The sequence below is a fragment of the Gouania willdenowi genome, chromosome 1 (genome assembly GCF_900634775.1).
Source record: "Gouania willdenowi chromosome 1, fGouWil2.1, whole genome shotgun sequence".
NCBI classification, from domain to species: Eukaryota; Metazoa; Chordata; class Actinopteri; order Blenniiformes; family Gobiesocidae; genus Gouania; species Gouania willdenowi.
Window position 1 is genome coordinate 2,852,369 of NC_041044.1, and position 16,346 is coordinate 2,868,714.

The 16,346-nt window shown below is 38.8% G+C and overlaps 1 protein-coding gene across 3 annotated transcripts in view; it reads left to right on the plus strand.

The window, feature by feature from the left end:
* LOC114471306 (zinc finger protein 638-like) overlaps positions 1–15,050 on the plus strand; it is a 42,976-nt gene extending 27,926 nt beyond the window's left edge. For all 3 annotated transcript variants that reach the window (XM_028460027.1, XM_028460036.1, XM_028460044.1), the window contains exons 20-25: positions 3,566–3,721; positions 6,715–6,937; positions 7,016–7,267; positions 9,794–9,916; positions 10,004–10,125; positions 14,902–15,050. In XM_028460027.1, coding sequence (XP_028315828.1) covers positions 3,566–3,721; positions 6,715–6,937; positions 7,016–7,267; positions 9,794–9,916; positions 10,004–10,125; positions 14,902–14,952 — 927 coding nt within the window. In that variant the 3' untranslated portion in view covers positions 14,953–15,050. The remainder of the gene's footprint in view (positions 1–3,565; positions 3,722–6,714; positions 6,938–7,015; positions 7,268–9,793; positions 9,917–10,003; positions 10,126–14,901) is intronic.
* The last annotated feature ends 1,296 nt before the right edge of the window (positions 15,051–16,346 follow it).

A 16,346-nucleotide genomic window follows, 5' to 3' on the forward strand; every position in this document is an offset into this window, starting at 1 on the left:
GCACGAATCACACATACTTTTATTACTTGTTTTGTAGTGTGGAAAGTTAGAAATGTGATGTTACTCAAACAGAGAACATTAGTCAGCAACATTTGGTATGAGAAAAACTGACTCATTTATTATTAACCAATTGGTTACAGACATTTTAACCTTCAACTAAGGCTGGGTTTAAAAAATCGATCAATGGATTTGAATTGATTCTCTTTTGTATAGCCCGATATCGATTCATAAAACCCTTGAATCGAACCTTTCAATACGTCATGCTGCCTGTAGATTAGCGCCTTGTGCTGCTAGTGGGGAGGGCACTCACCGCTGCTCTGACCAAAAGGTTTTGTAAGGACGTGATTCGAGCTGTTATCACAATTTCACAGACTTTATTGGAGGTCGTAGTAATAGTCAATGCAAAAGATAAACAAACACACAAAGAACCGTCTAACACCGTCATTCACTCACACTTCCCTGTGGGAACGGAATGTGTTAACACTGACTCTTTCCCCATTTATGCTGCCTTCACAGCATTAGGAAGTCGTAGTTGTTTCCTGCGCTCCAGCAGCAAACGATGAGAATGAGCCAAAAAAAAGGAAAAAATAAAATTTTCTTGAAGTTTACTGTTAACAGGAATTTAAAAGAATATTCTTAAATCTACCAAAGACCTGACTTATTGCACTTGAAGACAATTCAGAATCAGTTTAATTTTTAGATGTTTGCTTTTATTTACAATTATTTATTTATTTTTATGGTTGTGTCTCTTAATATACAATTAGGTTTGTTGTGGAGCCACTGGAACATTAGCAAAAAACCTTTGTGAGACTCAAAGGAATGAGAATGTCTTGAGTTTACAATGTGTCTGTTGCCACTTTATTTACACAGCCTGTCCTGTGCTTTGAATTGATCATTGCATTTTTGTTCTGCTCAGGTATGGGTGTGTGATCTGACGATATTAGTTTGTTAAGGATTACAACATGATGGCGATCTCCCAAATCACGGAGATCGTAGAAATGCAGTTCACATTTTAACCCTCGCAGTGGTGTATTTGCGTCATGTCTGTGGTTAGGGCTGGGCGATATATCGAATATACTCGATATATCGCAGCTTGTAGTCTGTGCGGTGTTGAAAATGACCATACCGTTAAACTCGCGGACTTTTTTTTATTTTTTTTTTTTTATTTTTTTATTTTTTTGAAATGTCATCTTAATGACAACATGCACAAAAGGGCACTATTTGTTTTAAAATATTGTAGTGGCATTATGTACAAAAAGTGCACTTTAATTTTGTGTTTTGAAATGCCATGTGAGTTGCATCCTGCACTAATGTCTTGTTTTGAAATGTCTCTGTGACAGTTTTGCACAGAACGTGCACTTTCTGTTGACAATTTTATGTTTGAGCCACTCACTGTTTAATAAATACAGTTATGTCAACTTTGACTTAGTTGTGATATCCCCTTTTTTGCATGAAAGTTTAAAATTGGCATATATTAATGCAGTATGATCAAGAATGTTTTAATGTAGACATATAGAATCATCATACTGGTGTGATTTTGTGCATCAAAGTGTTAATTCAAGGGTAATGCAAAATATCGAGATATATATCGTGTATCGTGACATGGCCTAAAAATATCGCGGTATTTATAAAAGGCCATATCGCCCAGCCCTATCTGTGGTCCATACGCAGCGCATTCAATGGGTTTTTCTCTGACAAATAACACAATTCATGTCATTACAGACACCGAAGAATTATTAAACGCTTAAACGGGCAGACGTACGCTCCGCTCCCCCTCCCCCCAGTGCACAGACACACAGAATTAGCTGTGTTAGCGGCTGTCTGTCAAAGGCTCAGTGCAGATGTCTGTCTGTCTGTCTGTTAAACTCCATCAGTTCTGAGTGTTGAAACACTGAGAGATGTTTGAGGAAACATTGCATGTATTTCTCTTCTGTAACTTTACTCTGTTGCAGGCTCACGGGGCTTTTCCACGTTCTTAAAGAGACAGTGTCCTGAATGTGATTTACTTTAAAAACTACTTTCAGCAACTCAGAGCTGCCCTGAAAAAAGCAACACTAGAGAATTTAATCATAAATTTCAGCCTTAATGAAAGAAAAAATGAAAAGTGGCACAAAAATGTTGTTATTGTGCTGCTAGTGATTAATGAAAGGGTCTTTGTGGCATTTTTCTCCACTGACTTTGACCCATTATTGTTTTTCTTGTAAAACTATTAAAAAAAAAAAAATAAAGAAATAAATTGAGTTTATATCGCCTACAGCCATTTTAAGGCAAAATATTAAGATATGAATATTGGTCCATATCACCCATGCCTAATGTAACCAAAGCAGTAATGTTTTATCTTGTAAAGGATATGATTGTCCAAACTGTGTGAAAATCAATAACAAATAGAAATCACTAGACTGATCTGCTGCCTTGTTATGTAGCAAATGTTGCTAATGCTGCACTACTTTAAAGTAAAAAGCCTGTGTGTGATTAAAATAACTTGTCAGCCCTTTTGTTTGATGTTAATTGTACTTGGAACCAGTTTGATAAATTGTTTACATATATTTTTTTAAATTATATGAAATGACCTTGTCTTAAATTATCTTTTATTCCTTCTTTTCCATTTAGGGTGATGGTTTTAAGTTGGTGAATTGGTTTGTTTTATTAGTAAATAACTTTAAAATTAAACTATTTGAATGAAAAAAATTGTGATAAAATTGTGACATATTTTTCCCATATCGCCCACCCCTATGCTCAGGTCATGTTAAATAAAGTGTACATGATTAATGTAGCATGAGTCAATTATTAATGTAAATATTCATATTTTTACTAATGCACCAAGATAAATGTAGTTTCTACTATTTGCATAATTAGTTCTAGTGAGAATGTCTTCCATATCAAAGTAAAATTGGTACTGCGTGATATCCTTAACTAAATCAAAAATCAATCAAACGCGAATCATGAATCGAATCGATTTGGGAAATTCTAATCGATACCCAGCCCTACGTAGCTTCAACATAATATCTACAGTAATCTACAATTGAATAAATATAATATTATATATGAGAGATTTTAGATGCAGTCCGATTAAAATCCAATATTCGTTTTCTGGCTGATATTGAACCGATATCCGATCAATATTGGATCGGGACACCCCTAGCTTGTACTTTTATAATCTGTGACTTTTTGACTTATTACATTTTTTTCTTTCCCATTCATTTCATTGGAAATTTCAGCTTTTTCAACTTTTAACCCCTTTATCCCCAGCCATTCTTCACTGATTTTAGACTTTTAACATGTTCAGCTACTACCTGCTACTAACTTTTTCAACTCATTTCAACTTTTATTTTTACTTTTTCAACCCATTTCAACCTATTTAAACCTTATTTCTAATGTTCAGCTATTGCTAGGTTAATGCTTAGCTAATGCTAGGTTAGTGCTAATGCTAAGCTAATGAAGTGCAACGCGTGCCAGCACCTGCATCCTCTCTTGCACTTTCTTCAGGAAATGCAAATATTCTAGTTATTGTTGCTATAGGTCTGCCTCAAATCGAACATCTCCTCTTTTCCTATTTCTCATCCAGGATCAGGAGGACGAGTTCCTGTTCAACCTGAGTGACTTTGTGACTGTAGATGAGGTAGGGGAGGTTCCTGATCCCTCTGATTCCTCTACTGTTCCCATGGAAACCACAATGGAAGATGCGGATGCTTCCACATTGATCCAACAAACGACTGAAGAGGTCATTTGTAGTTTCTCTGTCGCCATTTTTTTTTTTTTCACTTTTCATTGGCTTCATCACAGGAAAACACACTAGAGGATTTGTTTTGATGGTTAAGTGTGGGTTTTAAATTTTTTTTTTTAAATTGTGTTTTCAAATTGTATTTATTTTCATTGTTTAGAGCAAGGGTTCTCAACCTTGGGATCAGGATTCCCTTACCAGATGCCTTCAAGAAACTAAGAATGTTTGCTGAACAATTTCAGCTCATTCTTGCATATTTTTACCCTTTTTCTGCAACTAAACCAAACTAGCCATATTTTAACCTATTTTCATCATCTTTTCTTGCCATATTTTTGCTCCTTTTGATGCATTTTTGCTACATTACTCCCAGCCCCTACGGCGGCTACATCCAGCGGCCTGTGAAGCAGCGGAGGAGACCTAAGCGGTGTGACCGGAAGACAAAACGGGAATGCCGAGCAGGGCAAGCAACCAAGCTAAAAGCTAAGCTTTACATGATTGGGATTTTTGGGCCGAATATCGATCACCAATCAGTGAGTTTAATAAAAACGATCACCGTTCACCGATCCATATGACCATATGAATTCAAGTTGTTTCTTTAGGTACCGAACAAATTCTTTTGGCACTACATGATACAGATTTACAGAAAAATCAAATGGTACCATGTTTTGGAACCTAAAAGCAGCTTTGTGACTGTGAGGGAGTGGAAGAGTTTAAGAATTTCCATGCAGGACCTGAACATAACATTTGTTGTCAGTGTGTGTGTGGCCCTTTAACTGCTCGACCATGTGTGGCGTGAGGGAGCGTGTGTGACCAGAGCAGATCTTTTATAAGCTGTATGCCGTTTTTAGTGATTAACAAAATAAAAGTTGCAGCTGTTGAATTAAACTGGCGTCCCATATCATAGTCAATGACTACTGTGAAGCGAGGGAGTTAACCCTGAAGCTGAGGATAGCTTCAACTACAAGAGAGTTTGAGATGAAGCTGTGGAGGCAGACCACACTGGAACTCCGTGAAGCCTTCATTAGCATCAGCATTAGCATTAGTGGAGCAAAGGCATATTTCCTGACTGGCATCACAAAACCTGCTGTTGCTTATAGTCCATATTCACAGGTGCACAGCGGAGGTGGGGTGCACACACACGCGCTTCTGTGTCCACCATTGCCCTGAAACGGACAGAGCTGGTAAACGGCAGCGCATCGCTCCGCTCTAGGACTCTCCGTTTTAACATGTATAATAAACAAAACAAGCGTGCGCACACACAAACGCAGCAGAGGCTGCCCCCGCTTTCAGAGCCAGTAGACTGGGGAAGAAGTCCGGCACTCAGCCGCTCTGCTTCAACCGATCACTGTTTGCTCATAGGTCTCCACATTTGTGCACAAAGTTCGAGTGAAATAAAGTCGTGTCATGTAAAGCAAACAACTCTTTGGTGTGAATGAGACGATAAAACTGCATTGGGAGCATCGACAGAATGTTTCATCACAACAATGTCATTGATCTGATCAACGAATGAAGACATTACAGCCGACCACATTAATTACATAAAATGAATAATATCGGCCGATTAAATATAGCCAATCAGATCGGTGGAAAGCCTACTAAAAGCTGATTGTCACAGAACGCAGCTAACTTCCTTCCTGCTTTTTAATGTCCGCTCCCTGGAGAACAAACCGGACTAACTGAAGCTGGATTTAATGGAAACTACTACACGACGGTGCGCCTGGGGGTATGTAAGCTCTGAGGAGAGCGGAGAGTTCGTGTGCATGGGGTCCGGCCGACTATGTTTAAGCCTTAAGGAGAATTAACACTCGGAAAGCAGCGAGACCTGACGACATACCGGGACGGGTGCTTAAGGAATGTGCTGGCTAGGGTTCTCACAGACATCTTCGCTGACCCAGGCTGTGGTAACATCATGTTTAAAGATATTATACTTGTGCCTAAAAAACCTACAATCGCCTTCCTGCTCCACAGAGGACGTCATCTCTTTCTTCTTACAATATCTGAAAGAGAAGGACACACATGCAGATGTTGTTTCTGGACTTCAGCTCGGCGTTCAATACATATCATCTTGTGAGCAAATTGCCCCTTCTTGGATTCAACACCTCTCTATGTAACTGGCTGCTTGACTTCCTCACAGACAAACCCCAGTCTGTGCGGGTGGGCAGTGTCATCTCCCTGAGCACCGGCTGCCCTCAGGGGTGTGTCCGGAGTCCACTGCTGTTCACATTGATGACCCATGACTGCTGCGCCAGGTCCACTACTAACCACATCGTGGAGTTCACAGACAACACAACAGTAGTGGGCCTCATCAGTGACAACATGGACTACAGAGAGGAAGTGAAACATCTGGTTGACTGGTGCAGCACCAACAACCTGCATCTGAACATTGCATCTCTGTCAGGTGCAGAGCCTGCAGTGCCTGTGACTGGAAGTTCCTGCAAGGAGTGGTGATGACTATAATAATAATAAACTTTCCTGGATAACAGTAGATATTATTCAGATGAATAAATAAATGTGGTTATCACAGATTAATAGAACAATGGACCATCATTTTGCTAACTTTATGGATGGACCCCAAAAATATCTCCCCTTTATTCCCCCTTATAGATGGTCCTGTCTCCACATGACTGTTCTTCAGTGTTCATGTCTGTGTTCAACCACCTTCAGCTACAGTGGGGGTCCCTGAACTCTGGGACCTTTATTTTGGGGGTCGCGGGCTGAAAGGGTTGAGAACCACTGCTTTAGAGGTCTTGTTAACCAAACATTTTCCATGTGGATTACGCTAGTGTTATCTTATGGTCAATTACACAAGGTGTATTTATTATTATTACACAGTTTATTTTAGACGTTGTTAGTATTCTTTTTATTTGTCTCACTTTGATGAGTTTAAATGTTGCTTCTGTTTGTGTTACCCAGTAAAAGGTGCTTTTTAGTTTTTCGCTGTGTGAATTTATGGTTGAACAAAGCTGAAAGGCAACATTTCCATTTGTTTCCAGGACACAACCATGGAATCTACGACAACCTTGGTGAAGGTGGATGAACATGAGCCTGATGTGGATCATGCAAACACTCTGACATCAGAAACTTCAGATGCTTTAGTTTCATCTGAAGTGGTAAACACTGCAGCTTCTCCACAGACACAAACTGAGCTGAATGAAAGCCAACCACAGGTTTCAATGTGTCCAGAGGCAGAAGACTGTGAGCCCACAGGTGAACCAGGTACAGATAGAGGGAAAGAACAGTTTTTACTTGTTTCTTTGAAGAATGGTGTGCTACATTTAGCTCTTTCCTCTTCAGACTCTGCACAGGCTGTTGATGTGGTCTCTACACCTGAGGATCAGCCTCTCCCTGAGCCTGTAGCTTCAGATGAGAACCCCTTCAACTGCTCCACTGCTGCAGGTGAAGACACTGCAAAGATGGAGCAGGACAGCAAAGAGATAAATCCCCCTACAGCATGTGAGACAAAAGAAGAAGAGAAGATCAAAGTAATGGAACTAAAAAGCCTGGATGAACCCAACAAAAACCTGAAGGACACAAACGCAGAAGCAGGTGAGATGTTTTACCTTCCATGTGACGTGTTCATTTGTTTATTAGGGGATCCCCATTAGCTAGTGCCATGGCAACCAGCTAGTCTAAACTAGGGCTTCTCACCCTGGGAGCCACATTTTGCCACGTTTCTCATTAAATCGCGACCCACTTGTTTCTAGAATTTAACCAACCAAACCAAATTTAGTTTTTCAATCATAGCTCTTGAAAACACACAAATATAATCTTTTTCAAAACATAAATCTATATATTTTCCAGTGCATCATGCATTTAACAGCATGCCTGTCAAAAAAGAAAAGTTTCTTTCAAAGTAAAAGACAAGTGCAACAGGAGAGACATTAAGTATTTATTTTTGACCAGCTGTTCACGACCCACACAGAACAGGTCTGCGACCCACTTTTGGGTCCCAACCCACCAGTTGAGAACAACTGTAATAAACAATGTTTCCAGCATACATTGGAGTAACATCGGCCTGAATAATAAATAGTAAAACTTAACTAAATAAAAATGTTAGGGCTGGGATAGTATCGCGTTAATTGCACTGAATTAGATTAATATAACGTATTAAAAATAATGCAGTTGATTTTTTTTTTTTTGGTTTGTTTTTGCACTCCAAACAGCGCTGAACCGTTCTCATTTCACTAGTTCCAGGTATACCATAATACTGATGCACACTCGTTTCTGTGCTTTGTAAGCTTTAATTTTAGTTTTTAATAAAAACACTGGATGGAAAACTAAAGCCCAGTTGTATGCAAATTGTGCGAGAAAGAGTTTGTAGATCAGTGGAGCTCTGCTTGCCTCAGCTAGCACCTCTTTGCTAAACGTGTAGCAGCTATCACCTCAATGCTAAGTGTTTAGCCACTAGCACCTCAATGCTAAACGTGTAGCAGCCAGCACCTCTTTGCTAAACATGTAACAGTTAGCACCTAAATGCTAAACGTGTAGCAGCTAGCACCTCAGTGCTAAACGTGTAACAGCGAGCATCTCAATGCTAAACGTGTAGCAACTAGCACTTCAATGCTAAACATGTAGCAGCTAGCACTTCAATGCTAACATGTAGCAGCTAACACCTCAATGCTAACATGTAGCAGCTAACATCTCAATGCCAACATGTAACAGCTAGCACCTCAATGCTAACATGTAGCAGCTAACACCTCAATGCCAACATGTAGCAGCTAGCACCTAAATGATAACATGTAGCAGCTAACACCTCAATGCCAACATGTAGCAGCTAACACCTCAATGCCAACATGTAGCAGCTAACACCTCAATGCCAACATGTAGCAGCTAACACCTCAATGCCAACATGTAGCAGCTAACACCTCAATGCCAACATGTAGCAGCTAACACCTCAATGCCAACATGTAGCAGCTAGCACCTCAATGCTAGCATGTAGCAGCTAACACCTCAATGCCAGCATGTAGCAGCTAGCACCTCAATGCCAACATGTAGCAGCTAACACCTCAATGCCAACATGTAGCAGCTAGCACCTAAATGATAACATGTAGCAGCTAACACCTCATTGCCAACATGTAGCACCTAACACCTCATTGCCAACATGTAGCAGCTAACACCTCATTGCCAACATGTAGCAGCTAACACCTCAATGCCAACATGTAGCAGCTAGCACCTCAATGCTAACATGTAGCAGCTAACACCTCAATGCTAACATGTAGCAGGTAACACCTCAATGCCAGCATGTAGCAGCTAGCTAGCACCTCAATGCCAACATGTAGCAGCTAGCACCTCAATGCCAACATGTAGCAGCTAGCACCTCAATGCCAACATGTAGCAGCTAGCACCTCAATGCCAACATGTAGCAGCTAGCACCTCAATGCCAACATGTAGCAGCTAGCACCTCAATGCCAACATGTAGCAGTTAACACCTCAATGCTAACATGTAGCAGCTAGCAGGGACAGCGGTCCTAGTGGGAGCAGAAAGTCTCCAATCCTCACTGGACAAGATGGCAAGGTTTTGTGCAGCTCATTGTTTATATTTTTTGTCCATATTGTCACATATTTGAGGATTTGATATTATTTGTTGTTCTGTGTTTGTATCAGTCGTCATTTCTCCTCTTCCACTGTTGATATAGGAGCTAAAGCCTTTATAAATCTACAGCTTCTTTATATGATTCAAATGTATCATGATTATATCAACATTTCCAATAAAGTCTTTTTTTCATTTAATTTCTACATAAATACACTTCATTCAGCTTTGAAATGAAAAATGGTGACATAAGGACTTGAAATGACCCAAATTTTGTCCAGTGAGAGGGAAAAAAGACTCTTTACTGTTTCAGCTTTCCCTTTATTATTTTGAATATTAGAATAAATTCAAATGATTCTCATATGTAGTTGAGGTTTTCTCAGAATGTTGTGAACATGGGTTGATATCTTGGTTGTTGCATTCTGGGTATTAACTATTCCAGGACACACGTTTTATTTGGATAGTTTGAGGAATATGTGAAAAGCAGAAGCTTCTCTTCGTCCAACCTGGTTCCACATTTTGACAATTGTTTTTTTTTTTAGGTGAGTACCAGACGTGTGAGAACCCGGCCCCCACGACTCAGGAGGTGTGTGAGAAAACAGAGGTACAGACGAAACTGTCCAAGAGAGCAGATCTGCCTCCTTATGACCCCAATAACCCTGTTGGTAAGGACTGTGAGATTAGTAATGCTGACTCAGCACGTTGTGTGGCTAGTTGTGTAACATTAGACACGTGTGTGTGTGTCCGTCCAGGTATGGAGTATTTGCTCCCAAAGACGGGTTTTTTCTGTAAGGTGTGCAATCGTTTCTTCAGTGGAGCGAAAGAGGCGGAGTTTAATCACTGCAAAACCCTGAAGCACTACGAGAACCTGCAGGTTTGTGTGCATTTTAGTTTTATTTCTACTCAGTGATTGCCTAAAAAAGGTCAAGAGGGAAAGAGAAGGAAAGGGTTTTTAAACGCTACATTGATCACAGAAAACGGACATAAATTGTGGAATTCACAGATTTTTGGGGTCCATCCATAAAGTCAGTAAAATGATGGTCCATTGTTCTATGAATCTGTGATAACCACATTTATTTATTCATCTGAATAATATCCACTGTTATCCAGGAATGTTTATTATTATTATAGTCATCTTAAAGATGGAAATCCTTGTTTTAATCACAGATAAATGAGTTCAAAGTGACTAAAAATGATGGAGAAGGTGGTGAAATGGGATTTGGTTAAAAGTGACAAATTAAAGTAGACAAAAATGGACAGAAAATCTGGTGAAAAAGGGTCGAAAGTGTCGATATTGGCTCAAAAGTGGCAGAAATGGAAAAAGTAGGAACAATTAGTTTAAACTGGCAAATAATGGCTAGACAAGTGGTGAATGTGGTTATATTGGCAAAAATAAGAATTAAATATGGTGAAGACATTTAATGTGACAGTAATGGGTCAACATATGTGACAGTGGTTATTGGTAAGAAAACAGCTACTCTAAGGTCTGTAAATGCAACCTTTCACAGACGAGCCCATGTCTGCTCTAGTGGTTATGTTATGATTCAGTCCTTTTTATGCAGACTGTAAATCATAACCAGTGACATTAGAATTTTACACTTCCTATTTATTTTTAATCTAACGGTAACTCCAAAGACTATAAATGCGACCGTTTACGGAAGAGCCCATGTCCACTCTGGCGGTTAAATTATTGCTATTATACGGTATACGCTTCAGCATATAAGTAGGTTTTGAGTTTAGCCTTAAAGGTGGAGAGAGTTGCAGATTGAAAATGTGCAGAAAAGGCATTGAAAAGTGATGGAAAAGTGGCAGAAATGGGAGTAATGGGATTTGGAAAACCACAGATATTGGCAGAAATGGAGGGGGGGGTGTTGGGGTAATGTAATGTAAGAAGTAGGAACAATTAAATTAAACTGGCAAATAATGGGCATGACAAATGGTGAATGTGGTTAAATTGGCAAAAATAAGCATGAAATTATGGTGAAAAGAGGTTAAAAGTGACAATAATGGGTCAACATGTGACATTAGGTGTAAAATTGGTGGAAATGGTTTATAAATACTGAACAAGTCTAGAAAGTGGAAAAAATGTGCAGAAAAGGAATTGAAATGTGATGTAGAGTAATGTAGCATAGGAGTATAATTCGAGTAATGTAGCAAAAATGCATTAAAAGGAGCACAAATATGGCAAGAAAAAGTGATCAAAATAGGTTAAAATATGTTATATGTATATGTAATAAGTTTGGTGTAGTAAAAAAAAAGCATAAATGAGCTCAAGTTTCTATCTGGCGACACCCGTCCTAGTTTCTCACGACCCCAAGGTTGAGAACCACTGGTCTAAATGAAATGCCTGACACACTTGTTTTTAAAATGATTAAATTTATTTATTATATGTAACAGTGATGTAAACAGTACATGTTTGTTTTAACAATGTGCGTTATATGCAGAAGGGCTTGTCTTTCAATCACATTTGTTCTGACTCGGAAACAAATAGTTATGTTTGACTTAGAATTTTATGCTTTGAGACTTTTAAAAAAATTATTCCTCAGCCTTTGTGAGTGCAGATTTCATATTTCTCATGATGTAATCTTAGCGTTTCTCTCGCAGCTTCCATAAGTCAACTATAGCATATACAATATCAAATTAAAGCAGCAAGCAGCGTTAAACGGGCCCTCACAACCACACACATGTCAGGATGTGGCAGAAATGTTAGTGTTGAGACGTAGCTGATCATTTTCAAGGATTATATCACAAACTTTCCTGCAAAAGTTCTGTGCAAATATAATGTCTATGATTTCCTTTTACCAATAGGTGGCGCTATGACTATGAATGATGGTTGGGTTAAACCAGTGTTTTTCAACCTTTTTTGAGCCAAGGACCATTTTTTTCATTGAAAAAATCACGAGGCACACCACCAGCCAAACATGTTAAAAAATGATACTGTGTAGCCTATATTAACAATATAGCCATTCTCATCAAAGTGTCTTGAATAGGAATCAAATAAACACAAAGAATAAAGGACTTTATCATCATTTGTATTTCTTCTTTCAAATAAAAAGTGCACTTAACATGTCCACTTCAAAAATACAGCTTGAAACAACAATGTGGTCTTAAAGGTAGTAGAAAACGTCAAAGTGTTTTGCAAACTCTAATTCTGTCCAAAATTATTAATTACCAGGAATACAGAAATATCGTGCTTATTATGACAGAAGCAATAATATTTGGGAAAGATTTCACTGTTCTACACTGAGAATCCAAATGAAACATAACTCTCGCTGTATTGCCTCGAGCTCACCGTCTTTGCTTTCTTTCCTCTTCTGGGTCCGAATTTTGTCCAGGGCCCAGTTCGGAATTGGTATTTTTCCTCTTCAAAAACTTCTCCATCACTGTCACCGTAGTTTCGCTTACCCACAATGCTTTTACCGCCAGCTGTCACTTTCATGCCTCACTAATTCTCTTGTCTCAACGGACAATGCAATTCGCTACTTGCTGCCATCTAGTGTTATGGAAGAGTTTTACATGATTACGCTCTCAAGGTGGGTTCACACCGAACGCGACTGAAGTGACTGAAGCGATGCGATTACATTAAAAATCAATGTAAATGATGCAACGTCAATTTATCCCCCCCTCAGCGACGCGACTTGCATGATCAAAGTTGAAAAATTTTAACTTTTTAAGCGACGTGAAGCGATATCTCCCGTCCTTCACTGTCTGTAGAGCGGAGGCAGCAGCCCCTCCCTCCCTCCCTCCCGCTCCCGCTTCAGTGCTGACGGCTGCAGCGGAGGCTGTTCTACTTCCTCAAAGTATCAGGTTCAAAATTAAAGAGGTAAATTTCTTTAAAACCACAGTAACTACTGATCAAACACATTCTGAGTGAAGTCATCCTTTAAAATCTCCGTTAAGTTGATCATTTAACCGTAGAAGCGGAGCAAGAAGGAAAAAAAAAGACGTCATCAACACTCTCTCTCTCTCTCTGTCTCTACCCTGTTACCGGGGCCACACACACACACACACACACACACACACACACACACACACACACATTCTTCAGCTCCCTAGTGATCGCGTCGCTGGAGCGATGAAATGATGGACTGACAAAAAAGCACCACTATGTGCAAACTACCGATCAGGGACGATTTAAGGCAACGGCATCGCTTCCGTCGCGTTCGGTGTGCACGCACCTTTAGTCACTACTGCAGCACGGACACTCGACAATGGTATATTATTTGCAGATAATAATTAATATGTTTTCAAAAAATTTTTTTAGACCAATTAGGTGAAATTGGATAATTTCCCACGGCACACCTGACGATCTCTCGCAGCACACTAGTGTGCCGCGGCACAGTGGTTGAAAAACACTGGGTTAAACCATAACTAATTTTTTTTAACAAACTCCTAACTCATTCATTGTCAGCCATTTTCAGATTTTCTACCCCCATCAGTGCCAGCCGTTTTTGAGCATTTTGACTGATTTTAAAGACCCACAGAATATTTTGTACTATGACTATCTGAAATCTGACACCAGATTCTGAAAGATTGAAGCCTCTACTGTCATGAAAAAAAACCCATTTGTTTCTGGCTCATTTTGTACTTTTGTAATCAGCCATTAAATAGAGCAAGTTTTACACAAATCTTCAGTTTCAGAGCAAAAAGCTGAGAAAAAAGCCTTTTTGTAAAAAAAAAAAAAACCCTGCCAGTGACTTTAAAGCTATTTTTTTGCTTTAGTGACAACTCTAACATATGAACATTGTTTCCTTATATAAAACATAAAAACAAACACTGAGACCGGGCTTTTGATGGCAAAATTATTATTATTTTGCTGTCTATGTCAGAGTTGAATGGATTTTTTACTGTATTTTGGCGTTCCTCCAACTTTCCCTCCCGTCAGTCTGTACACAAATGTAACTTCCTCTTCCTCCCAACACGCAGCGATGACTCGTTTCGCTCGGTTAGTTGATGATTTTATCTCACGATCACAACATTATCAATAATCCACTCAGGTCCACACATGTTCTGTGTTAGTATGTGGAGCTGTGAGCTGCTGGATACGTCACAATATCACTTTGTAGCGCCATAATTTCACTCGTTCCTCCTTCTCCCACCCAGCTAATGTAGCATCAGTGGCTAATCTCTCATCTAAAGGTGCACCGCTGCCATCGTCAGGGCACCGTTGGTCACTACAACACCCCACACCTTAGATATTGATGAGGTACCTCCGCCAGGGTGTTTTTTAGTAATCCCCGTGAAACAACGCAAATGACGAGTTTCTCGTCAATGGTGCTGAGCGTTTGGATTTGAAATGACGAGATATCTCGTCGGGGGCACTGAGTGAGTTAATAACTATTATAAGCTTTGTGCTCGCTCACGCGCCACACTATGCTGTGAAGAATCCCAGGTGAGAATCCTGTTGTGGTAGAAAGAAATGACAGTATTTATCCACATCAGGGAAATCCTCAGTGTACTGAAGTAATAGTTCTACAGTACACTGAAGAATTCTGACATCACTTTTTCTCTACAGGAAGTTTAGCAGTCAGTAAAGTATCTAAACAGGGAAAAACGTTGACGTGTGTAAAGTAAAATGGTTTGTTAATTGTCTGTATCCACATTAAAGAACGTTTAGTATTATCTAACATGTTTCTATGTTTTCCTTCAGGAACATTTGAAGAAAACTGGCAGCGTGAAATCAAAGACAAATTCCATTTGAAGGCAAACGTTGAGTCATCATTTCTCACCAATTGTTCTAATTCACATGTTGACATAGTTTGTTTCATTTAACATTAAAATAATTTTGTGAGTGCTTAATATTGTTGAAGTGTTAATAAACGTCAACTTTCTGTTAAACCACATTTCAGGGTTTGTTTTTAGATTAAAGACAAAACGTGAGTAAAAATGTTCTGTTTTTCAAATAAACTTCTAATTATAATTTTATGTAGTTTTTTTGTTGTAAAAATATAATTTAAATATTAAATCTAAATGTTACATTTAAATATAAATGCTAAATCTTTAAATGTCTGGGGTGAAACTTTTTAGCTCATATGCAAATTCACCTTTTTTAAATTTAAAAAAAAAACATTTTTGTACATTTGTATGTTTTTGTAATTTTTCGTATTTTTCTCCATTTGTTGTGCTTTTAGAGTAATCTGTATTTTTCTGTCAATGTTTTGAATATTCAGTTTTACTCTGTTTACTTGTTTTGTGTAATTAGTAGTGTCTAAATTTTTTTTCATTTGTTGTGCTTTTACGGGTAAGCTATGAATCTAGATGACCTCTTATTGCGCTAACAGTGTGTGCTAGACTACAAAGCTTGCTGCAGCTTAATCACTATGGCAATTAATGCTGAATGGCTAACCTGGGGCCGGTTGCATAAAAGTAGGATTTAGACATCCAGGATGAATGATTAATTCGGGCTCATTGAATCCAAAACAAGAGCGTCCAGGCTTATTCAGCTGCATAAACACTAATCCTGGATGAGAAGATGCAGATTCATCAGGCCAGCTGAAAGCAATCCTGGATAAGTGCGCGCACCTGACTCCTTAAATAGACCCCCACAATCGATCACAGATTCACTGATTCACAATGACAACCAGAGCCGCATACTTCTTCCCGTCGGAGCAGGAAATACTTATGGAAGTGTATGAAGAGGTTAAAGATCATATTTAAAAAAAAAAAAAAGAAAAGGAAAGCCACTGCCATAAAACAGCAAGAAAAAGTGTGGCAAAGTATTGCACAAATACACACACACTACTCCTCTGAAACATCACAATTGCAATCCAAATAGTTAATTAACATCTCCAAACACATAGTTGTAGCCTTTGATTATGAAACAGATGAAATTGCAAGTGAAAATGACTGCAGAGAGAAATGGTGTAAATCCATGTTTGCTCCTCTGCTGTTTATTCTTCATTAAAGCTGTCAGAATTAGTAACTTAATTTGAATAAATTAGTGTGTGGAATCAACTGAGTACAATTTCTAATCATTATTTGTTTAACCTATCAATGCAACAAAATCCCTAAAATTACAAAAAAAAATAAAAGTCTCCAAAAACAAAAAGCAGCTCAATAAGTAACATTTATATGAACATAATTAAAATAATGTGT